At 36.6% G+C, this 17839-nt stretch overlaps 2 protein-coding genes across 23 annotated transcripts in view; both read right to left on the bottom strand.

Moving 5' to 3' along the window:
* Positions 1–567: 567 nt before the first annotated feature.
* Positions 568–13843, bottom strand: meltf (melanotransferrin). Its single transcript, XM_067459730.1, has 16 exons — positions 13524–13843; positions 13245–13399; positions 12891–12990; positions 12406–12591; positions 12167–12317; positions 11989–12056; positions 11498–11682; positions 11198–11360; positions 10946–11097; positions 10688–10784; positions 8793–8987; positions 7027–7180; positions 6865–6932; positions 4727–4914; positions 4460–4652; positions 568–1988 (listed from the first exon to the last, which is right to left on the bottom strand). Exons 1-16 carry the CDS (start codon positions 13570–13572, stop codon positions 1921–1923), a joined length of 2172 nt encoding a protein of 723 aa, XP_067315831.1. The 5' UTR covers positions 13573–13843; the 3' UTR covers positions 568–1920.
* Positions 13844–15106: 1263 nt separating this feature from the next.
* The window catches only part of dlg1a (discs large MAGUK scaffold protein 1a), a 167489-nt gene continuing 164756 nt past the window's right edge, over positions 15107–17839 (bottom strand). For all 22 annotated transcript variants that reach the window (XM_067459728.1, XM_067459705.1, XM_067459706.1 and 19 more), the window contains one exon: positions 15107–16885. In XM_067459728.1, coding sequence (XP_067315829.1) covers positions 16779–16885 — 107 coding nt within the window. In that variant the 3' untranslated portion in view covers positions 15107–16778. The remainder of the gene's footprint in view (positions 16886–17839) is intronic.

The following is a 17839-nucleotide window of genomic DNA, read 5'->3' as shown; positions in this document are numbered from 1 at the left end:
ATGTATGTATGTATGTATGTATGTATGTATGTGTGTGTGTATGTGTGTATGTGTGTATGTATGTATGTATGTATGTATGTGTATATATATATATATATATATATATATATATATATATATATATATATATATATATATATATATATATATATATATATATATATATATAATATTTCTTTAATTTTTTTTTTTTTTTACATCAGTAACATAACTTAGATTGGCCTAATTTGATAAGCAAAAGTTAAGTGCTAGTGGATCATACTAGATCTTAAGACACTGTATTATCATATATTGGCTATGTTTATGCACCTGGCCCCTGCAGGTAACTTATGAGAATGTTCCTTGTTGGTTGGCAACATCAGGAACGTGTTGACTTACAATATGACACCTAAAATTCTAGAAAGTGTCACCTTCAAGTTTATTTTACAATATGACCTCTTCATAAACTTAACTGGAGAATAACAGATCTAGACTAAAATGAAATCTTAAACATCATCTTCAAGTAACACAATGAAAGTACAATTTTTGGGGGAGAAAAAGCAGTGATAAACAACCACCCAATTTTTTATGATGCTTGTTTATTTAAAATAAGAGACAGTATGTTGTAATACTTGAGCAGACGCACTGGCCTGGCAACTAAATATTAGTTATATCTCAATCATTTCATTAAGAAATTGCTACCAAGAAAAAGCAGGCTAAACATTAATGCAAGACATGTGTGTGTCAGCACATATACACTGATATGGTATCTGAACAACATATAAAAATAAATCTCTCAAAGAGAAACATCAAATTACAAAGCAAAAAACGTAATACTATAATGAAACATACATCAAAAGCACACACTGATGTGGAATAGCAAGCTGGAGAGATGATTTATAATACAGTATATGTAGTCCAGTTAGAAATTATACAAAATCTGCTGAAGTCCATCCATTGTGGGTTTAAAAAGTCTCTTGTTAAGCCCCATTTGCTTGGAATTGAATTTCTGCTAACATTCAATGATTATTATTCATGGCTTGTTTCAGCATTGTTTTAGTAAAAATTTAACATTTGCTTTGCAACAATACTAACAAAATGCAGAAAAAAAAGGTTTGTAATGTTGCAACAGAACAGACTGCACAGGCACTGGAAATATGTATATATATATTTCTTCCCCAGATATGAAAGCATTACTGAGTGTATCAGAATTCAACTTATTTCAACTCAGTTACTAATTATCAGATTGGTTAATAAATTATTTTGGATTTGATATGCATGAGCACAATATGCTGTTGATTTGAGAACGCAAAAGCAAGGAAAACCCCCACTGAAACCTCATTTTCTTCTGCTTTCAGTCTGAGGAGAATATGAGAGGAAAGGGACATTTTTAATCCATTCAGTAGTAAAACTCCAGTGCATGCTGCATGATATTACGGCATGAAAGTAATTAACACAAATCATCAAAGAGGAAAATGCTAGACACAGCATATTCCCTGATATGGCATGTGCCTTCAAGTAGTTCATAACAATAAAATGTTGGTTTTAAAAGCTGCAATAAACATTGTGCAATAAATATGTAACAGGCAAAGCATATGCACTGATATGGCTATTGCCCTCATCAATTTCAGACTAGAATAATACAAATGGCCATAATAATGAATCAGCTTTGGTTTAAACTCTAGCCTTCAGCCAACTCGTTCCTAATTTAAGACGGTCGTCAAAATCTCCCCAGACCCACTCAGAAATCTTATCAACCGTACTATGTACCATTACAATCACAGATAAAATGCATTGCTATTGCTTAAGCATATTGTAGCTTTAAATTTGTCAGCTTGATTTGAACTTGAGATCACCTATAGATATATTGGTACAGGTATCAGAGGGTCAGAGTCAAGAAGAGATGAAATTGCCGAAACCCTGCTGTGGCTGGCAGACCTGCTACAAAGCCAACAGAGACACCAGGGAGCTCACAATGGACATCAGCAATAGTGAGGATGAGGAAAACACTGCAAGAGAACAGAAACCAATGCGCACACAGTGGAAAGAGTTACTAAAAGAATCAAAGTATTTCAACTTTAAGCAATAGAACACAAGAGGGAGTTAGCCTTGATGTTACTTGTTAACATTGATTTGAGAAATTAATTCATTTTAACATGTAATAGGTTATTGTACTATAAAAACATCCGGTACATTTCAGAACTCAAAACGTCCTCTTAGTCCAAGTTATTGAAACCAAGCCCAAGTGGACGGCTTGTTTCGGAATGCGTCACATGATGCAGACGAAAGTAGCCTGGCCCCGCCCTCCTGCTTACTTCTGCTCAATTTTCATTTAACTTCAGTACTCTTTCTGGGTGTTGTCGTGGAAATTATTTTTTCTCAACATAATTAGGATTCAGAGAAGTATTGAAAGGTTTAACAATTGTTTATTTCTTGCAAGCAAGGCGTTCATCACTGAGCTTTCAGAGAGAGAAGGCAAACTTCTCTATGTGTCTAAAAGTTTTATACCCCCAACCTCGCATGCACAAGCTGCCACCCTCAACTTCCTCTTTATTCTCTTCTACAGCTTGTACACGGAAGATTCACAAAATGTACGTATCATAAACACATAAACATAGCATGACATATTCCTTAACCTGTTATCCGTCTCTGGCCCACCGGTGGGCCCATTTGCCACTGTATGTTTAAAACAATTATATCCTATATTTATCCTGATCTAATGTTGACAAACTATATATCATTCGAAAGCTTACGAACTCAAGATTCATCCTGTGAAAACCATTTTGAAATCGGACCTTATGTTACCATCGAAACAGTGCTGTAAATTATTCTAGCGGGCTCCGTCGTCGTCATGTTTCATATTTATTTAACTATTTTATAGTAAAAACGTTTTCTTATAAGTCTCACGGTTCTATATCTGAAAACTGTTTTGAGATATTTGGGCCAAAAAAATATTAATTTGACACAGGAAATTGCATTTTAAAAAATCAATGGAATTTCAATGACACCCGGTGGCTATTTGTGGTACAACGCCTAAACAAAATATCTTGGGAACTTCAATTTTTGTGATATCAACTTCAAATTTGGAACACAAATTGATTAGACATATGGCTTTGATTTGATAGTAATTTTAGAGTACAAATTATTTTGTAACATATATATTTTATATTAAATATTAAGTACAGTATATTTGATTTACAGTAAATTTAAACTTCCATAACTTTTTTATACTTTACTTTTTTGAAGTGATATTCCAAAGCGTTCTTGAATTGCAACCATTTAAGTTTGGATAATGAATTTTCATGTATATTCTCAAAAAGGGGATGACAGTTAACATACTAACATACTATTAATTATATGAATACACTTTGTATCTGCCAAAGTTTCCTCTTTTACAGTTTCTCTGAATTAGACCCTATTCTTGTTATCTAGTTTTGGTGAAATCAAATAGAACTTAATATTTTCTGAAAATTATTGTAATAATGCGTCAAAGCAAGCAGAACTTAATGTTCTCTAAAGTTTGACTTAAAGGACAACTCCGGTGAGAAATGAACCTAGGTGTAATTAACAGATGGGTAGCGAGTAGATCGTTCTCTGGGATGCTTTTCATGAAAATCGAATGTAAAGAGTTTTATCTCTAAAACAGATTAGCTTATAATGCTTGTCTATCGGGCACAGGGTAGACACAGGGTGGTAAAATTAAATCGCTAGTTAATACCACTAACAAGGTACCATAATGAGGGTCCCTACATGCAAACCGAAGCATTGAGAATGTTGTAAGAGTATAAACAGTTTAATAAGAAGATACTTTATAAACATAGTGCCTTACGCGTTCACTTTCCGCGCTTGCGCAGACTAAAGCCAGAACGTGCGAATGTGACAACAGGAAACACGCACGCACGCCCTCAGATCAGTCGGACGTAGTGGTGTACAAGAGGTAAAAACGATATAAATACTGTTCGTTTTCTCACAATAACCGCTTTTTTCGTGTATTAGGCCATCAGTGTGTACTTACGATGGGGGATTGTTTAATTTGGATTTCTCTGTGTATGCTCTTTGAGGTGGTGACCATAGACCTGAATTATGTGAGGCACAGACAAGAACGGTTTGACCTAAAATGATCAAAATTGAAACTACTGGGGAAACAAATACTCCTACATCTCAGATGCCCATGAGGTAAGCTAAAACATATCAAAATTTAATTTCAAAGTGAACTATCCCTTTAATTGTCATTCAAGTTACATTTTATCAGTCCATGCATTTCCTGGGAATTAAACCCATGATCTGCTTTTCTGTTTACATTAAGGCTCAAACAGAATAGCATTGTGATTGTTTTTAAAGAATGCATTTCAATTAGATATTTTGTACATATAAATAACAAGAGACTAGTACAGATTAATAGAATTAAAGATAAAAAAGAGAAAGGCACAAACAAGATGAAACAGAAAAAAAAATCTAGGCCTATGCATATTGGCAGTACCTGTTGATGCGGCTGAACACTCCATGGCTATCACAGCATCCAAGTAGCTCTGGCCAAGCCATTCCTCATACGTCTTCTTCTCTCCCACACCAATTAAAGAGATAGTTGAGTCCTTGAAAATCAGGTCGGATCCCTCATAAGCTTTGGAGTCAAACATCTTGAAGCCTGAGGCAGTATTAACTCCAAAGAAATTCTGAAAGATGCAAACCAAAAAGTCACATCTCCATTTTCATATTAACCTGAAAAATGACATTTGGTGTAAGCTACCTGAGCTTTATCCAGAAGTCCAAAGATGAGGTGGTGGTTGGTATCGGGTCTTATCATAACAGCGTGGGAAGGAACACGGGCCAGGTTGCACCTAGTGTACTGAGTGACTTCAGCACGAGACTCCTGAGAACAAAGCAGCTGAAAATCACGGGACTCCAAGTTTACCGCCCAAGAATCAGTATTGTTTCCTGGAAAATGAAAAGTCTCAAATGAGAGAACTACTAAAGACTTTAACACACACAAAGTAATTTTCTGCTTGCTGTTACATAATTTATCTGTTCAGTTTATTGTCCTAAAAACCCATATGAGGAGGAGTATTTGAGCCATTGGTTCCATGGGTTCTCTTTTTAATATTTTCTATGGGTTTTATTTTATTAAAGCTGCTGTCCATACATTTTTTGTGTTCAAGATTTTCAAAAAATATATAATGAGAGTGTACAACATGAATCGATTTTCCAAACCGTGTTTTTGTCTTACCCTGAATCATTATGGATACAAGTGTTTATATTGGGACTATTTCAGACCGGTCTGGTAGGAACCGCTGCGTAGGAGCACAGTCCCTGTGTGACTCGCCATAGACATAAACAGAGAGAAGTAGCTCCGGCTGCAATGTTCTTCCGCAAGACGCATGCAGTTCTGTTTATTAACCGCTAGAGTGCAAAAAGTTACGGACTGCAGCTTTAAATCATTTTTTTATTTAAAGCACTATTCTACTTATTGTTATTATTAAAGGAACTGTATGTAAGAAATATACTTCAATTAATCATAAAATGGCCCTGATTTGTCTCTAGACATTAAGAAATCGTGTTAATTTCAAATACTTTTATCACTGACAACAGTAATCCGGCCAGGATATTGTCATTTAAAAGTTGTTGTTCCAGCCCTTAACTGATGTTGATGTTGACATGTTGTGTTTTGGCCTGAAGCTCCGCCCTCCACCTATCTACCAATCACGAAGTCAGTAGTGTTTCGGCATCCGGGTTGCCAGATCTGCTCTAGTTACCACAGCTGCAGCTACAAAAGTTCCTGCTGGACCCTGCAGCCTATCTGACAACCTCGAGTCAGGGCGGAGGGGGATAGACCGTTCTACAGTCATTTGAAAGTGACTGCAGTACCAGTTTTGGCCACAATCTTACATATTTCCTTTAAAGTTAAGGTTAAAATGACCCATTCACATTTTTAAAACTCACATATCTTTTTTTAATTAGATAATTAGCATTTTTTGCTTCTTTACTTATCATCATCATCATCATCATCATCATCATCATTATTTCTGTTATTAATTCTACATTTATTATTAATTATTAACATATTTGCCTCTTCCTATGCTTCTGGTTTTGCTTGGTGTTTATTAATTTACTTTTTGTTATGCTTTCTTATTTCTAAAACGTTCTTTATATTCTGGCTTGTGAGTTTATAAAACGAATGGTGCAAAATAAAATAAAATATATTATTATTATTAAAGACTCATAGCATTGTTTCAGATGGAGCCTATGGCAATTTAGCCTCTATCTTAGCCTACAAATGGATATTGTGACTTAAACATAGCCTAAAAAATCTAGACACACCCTTGCGGCAGCAAATCTAATCTGCTGCGAGTATCGTCTAGCAACTCTCAATACACGTCTGAGCTGTAAAAACCAAACTCTGGTCAGGCCAATCACATCGTGTATAGAGTCGGTGGGCGGGGCTTAGCATAATGCCGGCTGAGTTGCGCTTGCGTGCTCCTAGTAAACACAGAAGCTGGCGAAAGGCAGTCTTTCGAATCAGCTTTGACCGCAACTCTGGAGAACATTGGAGTTAAGCTTTTCTCTGAGAAAAGAACGGCACTGAAGTCATTCTTAAAAAGGGAAGATGTGTTCTGAGTTTTTCCGACCTGATACGGCAAAAGTTTAATCTTTCAACCTTCGTTGCTCTGGTTGGTTGTAGCGCTATCCAGTTGCGTGCACACCGTGCAGAGGGTGTTTAAAAGACAACCGTTTATCCCGCCCCTCAGATTGAGCTCTGTCAATGGTGAGTTTCCAGACCAAACATCTTGATGTGGGTCTGGCTTGTCAGGCTAACCTAAACATGCTCTTTAAAGATGTTTAAGGTTTTACTAAATTAAAACTTAAAGCAAGAAAACTTTTGAGCATTACCATCTGTGTTCTGAAATACAGTGGAATGTTTGACAAAGGCCACATCACCATGATCCTCAACAAGGCACCTGGGAATATAATCAGAGACCATGTTAAAATATTTAGTTGTCATGCAGATCTACTAACATCAAATCTTTCAGATCTATTGTGGAGTAGAGTTACCTAAAGGCTCCATCATAACCGTCGAATAAGTCCTTGCCTTTTTCACACTTGTTCTGACCACTGGAGTCTCCAATGCACTGTTCACACAGATTACTGGGGAAATCTTTCTGATTGGCTCCAGGTACACAAGATGAATCAAAGAACTCTCCAGCAGCTAAAGGCAGATTCACACCCTCATCACAATGATATTTTGATATTCATATAGTGAACAATGAAATACAACAATTTGTGATTGATGAAAATAAATAATAAACTGGACTTACATTATACAAATATCAACTGATCACTTGTTCAATTACAATGAGAAAGAAATGATACCACTGGTTATGCAATTCACATAACTTGTACTTATTAGAGCAATATGTTTGCAAATATTTAATCATGATATCTACCGCATCCCCTTGACCCTAAAGAGAATAAGCTGTTTGGAGAATGGATTTATTATCATAATATGTACAGTTGGGTCCAAATCTCTGAGATTACTAGTGAAAATGATTCTATTTGGCATACATTTCTAATGTAAAAGTTGACATTAGCTAAGAATGAACAGTACTTTGCAAAATTTATTAATCTTAGGGCATGTCCATTTCAACTAATACATTTTTACAATCAAAATGGGAATGTGTCAGTAGAGGGCGATACTGATTTTCCTTAAAGGGATACTTCAACGCTTTTTCATATTAAACTATGTTATTCCCTTAACTAAGACGAGTTGATACATACCTCTCTTGTCTCAGTGCGAGCACTTAATCTCTCTGACGTGTGATGACGATCTGATAGCATTTAGCTTAACCCACTAAGCCCAGTTTATTCACTATGGTACCAAACAGAGATCAAGTTAGAAGCGACCAAACACCTTCACGTTTCCCCTATTTAAATACAGTTACACGACTAGTTGAACGCTGGCTGGAATTTTGACACAAAATAAAATGTTGTGCTTTTCTAAGCGGGTTAAAATGGAACTATAACGTATGGCGGAATAGCACTTCTGAGAGTACTTCGACTCAGCACAGTAAAAAGTCACGCCTGAAACATCCTCCCTCACATCTCCCTCTCCCTCTCTCATTTCTGTCAATAGGAGATGTGAGGGAGGATGTTTCAGCCGGGACTTTTTACTGCGCCGAGTCGAAGTACTCTCAGAAGTGCTATTCCACCAATAAACTTTTCTTGAGGCAATGCACAAGTTTTGCGAGTCAACGCAAAGGTTTTGTCCGCGAAAAGAAGTTTCTCGGGAGAACGGAAAACATACACGACAGAATGCAAAAACATTAAAATATTTCATTTTTATTTTTTCCTCCAATCTCATATCTTTTCAATCCCATTACCATGTCCCTTTAGGGGCTTTGTATATAAACAACCAATTAAAAAAAATCTATTAACTAATGTTAACAAAGATTAATAATGCTGTAAAAAAAAATGTGTTGCTAATTGATAGTTAAATGTAGCAGTTTTTTTTTTACCTTATTGTAAAATGTTACCACAAAATGAGTTATTTACAAATTACAAATAACAATTTGAGAGAGGTATCCTGGGTGGCGCGTTATTTCACAAATGCACCTGGTGCAATTTGGAGCGTTAGTTGCTCAGTTGCTTACTCATGACACATAGCAACGATTGACCAAACAGAATCAAGTATTTCACAGAGCCGCGTAATAAGGGAATTTATAGTGTTAATACTAATCAGCGAGTCCACGAATGGCTTTGGTATGCAGAGCACAATTGGACCGCACACCCCTGGTATACAGTAAGTCCACTACATGTCCTACCTTGTGGCACTTGGCATGTCTGTGGTTTGATGATGCCTTTTTCTATTAGCAGACCCATGGGAATGTTCCAGCCTGCAGTCCTGCCATAACCTGTGTGACAAGAGCGCTTGCTCTTGAGGTCACTAAATCTCTGGATGTTTCTGTTGCTCTTCCTCAGCACAGCCACAGCATAATAAATGCTTCCGTCAGTGTCTCCTAAGACAGAGAATCACAGTGGCTTGTGAAAATGAATCATCCGTTATGAATAAAACAGGCGCTGCTGAAAATCTTTCCCAAACACCAAATAGTTAGCCAGTGAAGAAGTTTAATTTATATAGGGTCTTTCTGTACCTCAAGGTCGCTTTACAATGTACATTACAATACAGTACATTTGCACACCCACATAAACATTGTAAGCACACATGCCACATTATCCAACATACTATTTAACAGATATGTTGTTAGCTGGGTCATGAAGGTAGTCAAAGATGATGTATCAAGTGTAAGGGGTTGTGAATTCCATAATTTAGGAGCATTAACAATAAATGACCTTCCACCTATGGTGGATAATTGAGCACATTTGGTTTACTTTGTACAATATTCAAGTAATTTTGTATAAAAAAATTATATGGAAGCATATGAAAATTGTTTAAGTCTAAGTACACTGACAGTGTATAGCCACGTTTCCACCGCATGAACTTTACCCAGGAACCAGGAACTTTGGGGTGGTACTCTGTGTGTTTAGACCACAGGAACCAGGGTCTAACTGAAGTTCCGGGTAAATATTTCCCCCTCCAAACGGCCCTGCACCCGAAGGTAGTACTTTTTCAAAGTTCAGGAACTTTCAAGGGCGGGACTTGAGCGCTGAACATGCTGATTGGTTGAGCTCACACAGCATTTTATTTCAACTGGCATTTTTAAAAGTCTTTTGCGAGGTTCGTTCTGCGTTCAGTAAATATCAGTCTTGCTCTCTGTCTGATGGCGTGTGTTCGTCTTAGCCATCTCACGTCACGTGCAATGTCCGTAATAGCTGATAATAATATACATTGTCAAGCTTTCTGAATATGCTGCTCTTTTGTGTTGTTGTTAATTTCCTCTTTAGTAAACCTATACATAACCAGCAAAAGCAGCACAGCTTGAATCTCTTCCATACTCATTATTCATTTTTTTTAGTCTATTTTTCACCATGTAAACAACCTGACCGATTACTTTTAAGTGTGCGTCCTTACATGACGTGACAGCGCGCGCCGTGCTCATGTTGACAAGAGAGGAAAACTCATTTTTCTGAGGGGTAAACTTTTTATTTCGTAAGTTATGAAGATAATGTTGGAATAATGACACAGCGTATAGCCCCAAGGCAGTTTTTACTTTAACTGCGCCTGACAGAAGAATTTTTTTTCCTTTTCTGAGATGATTATTACACTTTACAACGGATAAATAGCTTATTATATAATACTGTATTAGTCATGGTGGCCGTTAAGAGTTGCTATGGCTACAGTTAACACATTCCAGCTGCTGGAGAAAACAGCGGCGACATTTTTGATGCGGCAGACAAACTGAATGTGACAAAATGATTGCGATTAAAAGTCATCACATGTAAAAACCAGATCGGTTTAGATAACGTACAGTAAACAGTCCACTAAATCTTTCAATTGGTACAAAAAATGTCATAACTTTTTGTTCATTTTTGCGGTCGCGCAAAATTGATTACTGTCCGTCACTGACTTGGAGGAGCAGTCGCACGTAGTCCTACATCACCGGACTAATTTGCCTAATCTTCACGGAACTTTAGATCGCGGTGGAAACGCAGACAGTTGCAGGTCTGGGGGGGGGGGGGAAGAAAAGTTCCTGTAAAAAAGTTCCTGGTACAAATTGTTCCGGGTAATTTTGGTGGAAACGGGGCTTATGTCACTAACCTGTGTAGCTCTCCCCAACAGCAGGTATCAGACCAAAACTCTTCCCTGCTGTGTAGATGTAGCCTCCATCAAGAGTGATGGCATCAGCTTCCTTGTTCTGGAGGAAGAGAGTTTCATTCAAATAGAGCACAATTTTTAGGAAATATATTTTTTGTTTCAGAACTTGACTGTTGCACTCTATTGCAGGTGCTAGTAAGAAAATTGAGAAAAAAAGCAAGTATGTATGTTTGGTTTTTAAATGACTGTGGATTTGCATACTTGTATTTTCTTCAAACAGTCCTCTACAGATGCGCCGTAGACACACTGAATAACAGGAATCAAATTTTTGCTTTTGAAAGCAACAGCCATGTCTGCACATTTTTGCTGCTCTCCACTAGACAGGACACACCATCGAAGTTGAGAGGGGACATCTATAACACACAAACACAGAAACCACAGATTTAAGCACAATATATTTTAAAAAGAAAATAGATTTGTTTTATTCTTTGATGAAAAAGCAGAGATTCACACCTGACTTTGAGCAATCCATAGCTCTGAGTATGTGATAGTATCGGCCCATCCATTTAATATAGTTTTCATTTCCAGCTTGGATAAATGTGGTTGAAGCGTCACTGAACAACAAGTTCTGCCCATTAAAGTCTGCTGAGGAGAACATGGAGAACCCAGATTTTTGCTGAAGAGAAACAAACCCAAGTTTAAATCAATCAGTAAGTTCCACAACAAAAAATAACATGTACATTTTTGTATTTTACTCTTAATGAATGAATACTAATGAGGTGGAAATCCTTCAATATCATTAAAGAATCATACCAGTCCCTCACGTAACATGTTGTAAACCACCGAACTGCTAATGTCAGTGTGGACAACAACCCCCCTCGATGGCACTCGAGCCAGATGGCATTTCTCATAATCACTGACTGGACTGCGTGTCCCGTCTCGACACAGGAGCTGATAGTCCTCAGAGGTCAAGCCTTGAGCCCATGATTCCCCCTGACCTGAGACAAAGTTAAGAGATTATTAACTTCATATACAGATCACAGTCTATCAATTCTCCAACTTTACTGTCCACACTTCCTGTAAAATCACTGTGTATACTTCTTATTGACTATATCCTTTAACTTGAAAGCCACTGTCTTACACAATATTATGTGGCACCCTAATTGCTATATTAACAGAACTATATCTATATGGTATCCATGTTAACTAATGGGACCTTATTTAATATACATTAAGTGTTAATTAATTAAGTCTTTTTTTAATGATCCCCTTGTTGAGAAGCACAGACTGGACTACACATTTACCATCAGTATTCTCGCCTACAGTGGTGTGCTTTACAAAGGCGACATCACCTGCACCCTCAACCAAGCACCTGTAGAGCCCAAAACATCAGTTAACTGACATACTGAAAATATTTATCACTATCAAAGCTGCAACTGCACCAAATTTCGATGTAATCTGATATAACAAAGAATATGGTACCTGAAAGCTCCGTTATATGCATAGTATTCCTCATTAGGGCTTTCGTCACACTTAAAATTTCCATTTTTATCTCCCACACAGAGCTGACACAGGGATTCAGGGTCGTTTTTAGCCCCTGGGATACAGCTGGCCTCAAAGAAGTCAGCAACTCCTAAAAAGCCAAGATAAGCCACAACATACTTTTCCCATCTGAAAAAGGCAATCTGACAATTTTTGATGCACCAAAAGTAACGGTGTACCTTGAGAGATGTTACAGCCCATGGCAGACATCCTTCCAGTGTCAATCAAATACCCTAGAGGGATGTTCCAGCCAGCTGTGCGGTTCTTGCCGGTGTGACAAGACTTCTTCCCCTTTAGACTGTTGATGTTGATGGCTGAATTTGTCTTTTTAACCACAGCAACACCATAGTAAGTTATTCCTTTCCCTATGGCCATTAAGAGAAATAAAAAAAAAAAAAATTATGACTTTATGTTAGTTTAAAATTTGACTTTTGTATCAACACAAAACAATGGATGATCCATAACATACTTGTACTTTTATAATATTTTAAACTATAATAAAGTAATCAAATACATATATAGGAATCAACGGTTCATAATCAACCTAATGTTGTTTTTAATTATGTTCTTAATCACTTTCCATTTCAACAGAGTTCACTGGTAGGCTACAATTTGTATAATCTGGGGTCTAAAATCTGGTATCTTGAAAATAAGAACATCGTACCATCTGCTCCAGATTCTCCAGCTGCAATTTTGAAGCTGGCTTGCTTGCCAATGTTGTAAATGTCTGTAACACTGGCTGAAAAGGCATCAACTTCTTTTTCCTGTCAATACAATATTAATCACAATTGCAACTTAATTATTTGAAAGGCTTTTACGTTGTAAATTATAATAATTTTAGTACTTCTGCAAGTAAAATGAACAGAAAAAGCACTACACACTTTCAAAGCATGCTATCTGAGCAGATAGATAGATAGATAGATAGATAGATAGATAGATAGATAGATAGATAGATAGATAGATAGATAGATAGATAGATAGATAGATAGATAGATAGATAGATAGATAGATAACTTACGGTGAGTTTTTGAGCACATTCTGCTATGGATGAGCCTTGGACACACTGTAACGCTGGTCGAATTGAAGCACCGGTGAAGGCCTGAGACATGGCTTTACATTTGGACTCCTCCGCGTCAGAAATAGTGCACCACTTTATTGTACTCTGACCTGAAGCTGCATGAAGTTATCATTATTTTTCTTTTTTAACTGCTCCTATGCTGCTTAAATATATCGAAAACATTTAATCTTACATACGTATAGCTATCCCCCCTTCATATTAAGTTAAAATGTGTCTTACCATAATGCGTGACTACAAGCAGAACGCTTAGAAAAGCCCAGGTATCCATCTCTGACTGGAGAGTGCGCAGATGTTAAGCAGTGTGTGTTACTGTAGCTTTATATCGGAGTGTCTGTTGCAAAGTCCAAAATACGAGTCAGCCCTTTGACATAACTAGGCAGGAAATGGTACCTTATCATAAAAGATATACCTCTACGTGCAGTCAAATTTGAAACTTATAGAGACTAACGTGACTAGACATGAGGAGGACTCAAAACGACACGTCCAATGGACGGGCGGAGGTCCAAGGTGCACACAGAGGGTCTTTCATTCTTGGAAACTCCACCTTTTTCCATAAGGGGATGAAAGGAAAAAAAAGTTCTGAAACAATTGGGCTGTGTCATAAACCCAGGTAAAATAACCTTTAACCCCGAAAAAGAAAACGATTATTTCAAACGATCAACTCGGCAAACTAGTTTAGATATTTTGTTCAAACTAAAGACAAAAAGTGTTTGCAGCACACTTTCTGGTAGTCAAATTTAATAATTTAATCTAAATCTTAGGAAACTGTGCAAACATAATAGGCTACTTACTCAAACTAGGATATGTGAACAATACATTTTTTTCAATTAGACTAAGGGTTAAAATGCATCCACGACGCAATCACTTTGATTTTGGCTGACTTAGCCAGGCTTTCGCATCCGTTGAAATAATAAATCAAATTTTACTGTCATAATAAAGTGTCACACTATACACAGCTCAGCTCTTGCCAAGGATATGACAAGTTATTTGTTACTTTGTGACTGCGCTTAAATGTTTTACAACAGGAAGGAAACATGCTTAACGACGACATATATAGCACATTAATACAAAACAGCACACTTTATTGTGGCAGTGTTTTAACTGATCTCCAAGACTTCTGGAATATTGCTTAAAGTGGTAGTTCATCTAAAATAAAAATTCTGTCACAATTTCCCTCACCCTTGGCGTTCCAAAACTGTATGTGTAACTATATTTCTAATGAGGAATGCAAAATATATTTTGAAGAATGTTGGTACCAAAACATCTTACTATTGACTTCCATTGTGACTAAACACAAAAACACTTAACATTTATCAAAATATCTCCTTTATGTCAACAGAAAATCATACAGGTTTTTAACGACACGAAGCTGAGTAAATGACAGTTTGTTTTATTTTAGGTGAAGCATCACCTTAAGAAAAACTCCTGATATAACAGCTCCAAAGATAAAGCCTTTGAAACAATTATGTATTATTCGCATGAAATGAAGACCATATAGGCTCAATAATGCTTTTGGCAAACTTTAAAGTAGTGAATTACTTTATTTGTCTCTATAAAAAAAAAAAAAAAAAAAAAAAAAAAAAAAAAAAAAAATCAAAAGCTTCATTTTAGGTGACGCATCACTTTTAGAAAAACTCAAGATATAACATCTTAAAAAATAAAGCCTTCGAAACAATTATTTATTATTTACATGAAATGAAGACCATATAGGCTCTATAATGATTTTGGCCAACTTTAAAGTTGTGAATTACTTTATTGGTATCTATAAAAACAAAAACAAATAAAACAATCAAAACACTGGGTATGAGAAAAAAGTTTTTATTAGCTGTTCTCCTCTTTGACAAATGGAATGAATCAAGTTGGCAGATTATATACATAATCCAGTCATAAAAGTGTGTTAGAAAGCCATGAAGACAAGTTAGAGAAGCAATCTTTTAGAAAACAATCATCTCCGAGTAACTCAAGAATGAAAAGGGGATGCTGTCAGCGCGCCCCCTGGTGGAGAGTTAAAGGCTTGTGTTAGAGAGTGGCAAAGCAAATCTCTCTTCAGCTATGGGCAATCAACAAGTTCACATACATGGAGGCAAGAATCTCCTAGCCTCTAATGTTTACAGCTCATGCTAACTCTGACATTTTCACAATCCCAGGTGAAAACAGAAAGAGAAGCCCTCTCCTATGCTTCTCACTCATATTTAACGTGTCAAAGACTATTGCTTTTAGAAATCATGCAAGTCACATGAAAAAGTAAACATGACATAACTACATAGGAGAAAGAGAGCTGAAGACTACAAACTGCCAACTTGAGTTTTTTTATTTTCATATTGTTAGAGCAGATGCAATTGGAACGCCACCATTCAGCCCAGGTGTCCTGTGAGTCAGTGTTGTTTTTGCATAAGAACAAACCATAAAGTGATGGAGGTAAAAGTAAATGAAAATAGATATATTTATATTTATTTTTATATACATACACACATAATTGAGTGCATGTTTGACATTATAAAGAAAATAATTCCCATAGGTATAGAGTTTAATTAAAGCTCAATATAGACTTTTATTATAACAAAATAGGCAGTATACTGAGGGATTGAATATACATTACAATTTATACTCTCTTATTTGCATTGCTGTTTCTTGAAGTAAGAATATGTCATCACCTGGATTTGAAAGATAATCGTAAACCGGTCCTTTCTTCACCTCAACTATAAGCTACTCCCATATGCACCTTGATTAAAATGTACACAGATTGTTAAGACAAATAGACATTTAATATAAAAAGAAGAACTTTTGTGCCAAATGTTTTTGTCCTCTTTGTGCACTTGTGACAAAACTGATCAGCTGTGTAAGGTGAGCGGGCTGCTTGATTTTACAAGATAAACGAGAGAAAACAAAAGTAATATGACGGCTGCAGTTCACATAGCTCAAATCTGTCTGACAAAAACATAAGAACATAAGTTAACTGAAAAAGAATAATCCAAAACATGCTCTTAATGCAAAAAACGTGCAAAGTGTTGCTTTATGTCTTTTCAGAGACAGACATGAAAGCTTTAACTTCTGATCATATTTGGGAGAGAAAAAAAGAACAAACCAAAATGTATATAATGCATTAACTCATTGGTTTTCCTTCGAGAAAGTCACCTCCCTTAAACATTAAGGAATCTGTACCGTATAATCTGTCCAGTAAGTCGCTGTTCAGGCATGTCTCCTCCCACCGGAGGATGAAATGCGGAGATTGGGGAGCGAGTTCTAGACAGCAGTTTCAAAGAGAGGCATGAGAGAGAGTGAGAGAGAGGTGGCTGTAAGACCACCGTGACCCCAAGCCCGTCCAAAGAAAACACGTTTCTTATCCTCAGGGGTCAGAAAGCCAATGTCAGCAGCAGGCCAGGTTAGTATAAAAAAAGAAAACAGGAAAAAAAGAAAGAAAAAAATTCCACAAAAAAAAAAGTTTAAAGAAGGTTTATTTTTTCTCCAGCCGTCTCACAATTTCTCTTTGACTGGTACCCAGATGAACGGTCCAGACTGCTCCTCGATGATCTGCTTAACCTGGTTGTAGATCTCTTCTAATGTGTCCCCTTGTACAATGGCTGCAAGAAAGAGAAGACCAACATTGATGAGTATAATCTCCTCACTCAGTAGAAAAATATGAAGGGAAAGGTTGGACTGAGTATAGGCAGCCATAATGGTTTGCCACTAATACCAAATGCTGTCACTCCATTTAGTAGAAAAGTTTTGGCCACACTTGCAAATGGACAGTGACTTGAGCAAATGAACCGGCCAAAAAAAAAAAATTTGTATCAGCCATGACACTAAAATGTTAGATACTAGTAAAATTCACAACCCTCTATACGCTGCGTGCCGAATTATTAGGGACATTTTTTGGATTATATTTTTTTCCAGGCACATTTTACCAATTCCAAACCACATTAATCTTAATAACTACTAATCATTTTGTATCTAATAATTTATAAGTGACCTTTGAAGGACCAGCATTCACATCCTCTTGTACCACTGCATGAAGAATTCATCTTCCAGAATCTGGCAAAACATTTTGGGAGTTCATTTTTAGTTAATCTCTGGAAAACAGACTTCAGGATAGGAGATGGACTAAAAATGAACTCCCAAAACTTAACGCTCTCAACCTATCTGTCTATAAAGCCTATAAAAAAACACTTCTTCATGTATTTTACAACACTTCAGCTTGTGATTTTCATTAAGTAGGGGTGATCTTTTAGGATTCTTTAAATAACTTAAGTCTCTGAGATCCGGACACCTTGCACTTCTGGAGACTCCCAGGTAAGTTGTAGTTCTGGGAAATGATGGCGCTCGAGACTAAAGGGTTCCTGCTGGTTTCACACTTAATTCTTCACCGTAATTCTTTATTATTTTACAGTTAATGTGTTTTTCTTCGCCACCTGTTTTTGCCTGACCCTGCTGAGTCAATAAGCATTTAACTGTCCAATGGTCATGCCCTGACTGCAATTTCTAGTATTGCATTAGTATTGCATCCTTCTCATGGGTATTTAATATTTTTTGACTAT

This window comes from Pseudorasbora parva, chromosome 12, assembly GCF_024679245.1.
Source record: "Pseudorasbora parva isolate DD20220531a chromosome 12, ASM2467924v1, whole genome shotgun sequence".
Taxonomy (NCBI): Eukaryota; Metazoa; Chordata; class Actinopteri; order Cypriniformes; family Gobionidae; genus Pseudorasbora; species Pseudorasbora parva.
The sequence above is the reverse complement of the archived record's forward strand: the minus strand, read 5'-3'. Positions and strand labels throughout refer to the sequence as shown.

Bases quoted from the DNA above. Each gene is read 5' to 3' on its own strand.
- meltf (XM_067459730.1), bottom strand. From the start codon at position 13,572: ATGGATACCTGGGCTTTTCTAAGCGTTCTGCTTGTAGTCACGCATTAT. The intron at 12,318-12,405 runs GTACACCGTTAC...TTGGCTTTTTAG, and splicing joins GGGCTGTAACATCTCTCAAG to GAGTTGCTGACTTCTTTGAG. The intron at 11,683-11,988 runs GTAAATGTGTAG...ACTTTGTCTCAG, and splicing joins TGTAGGCGAGAATACTGATG to GTCAGGGGGAATCATGGGCT.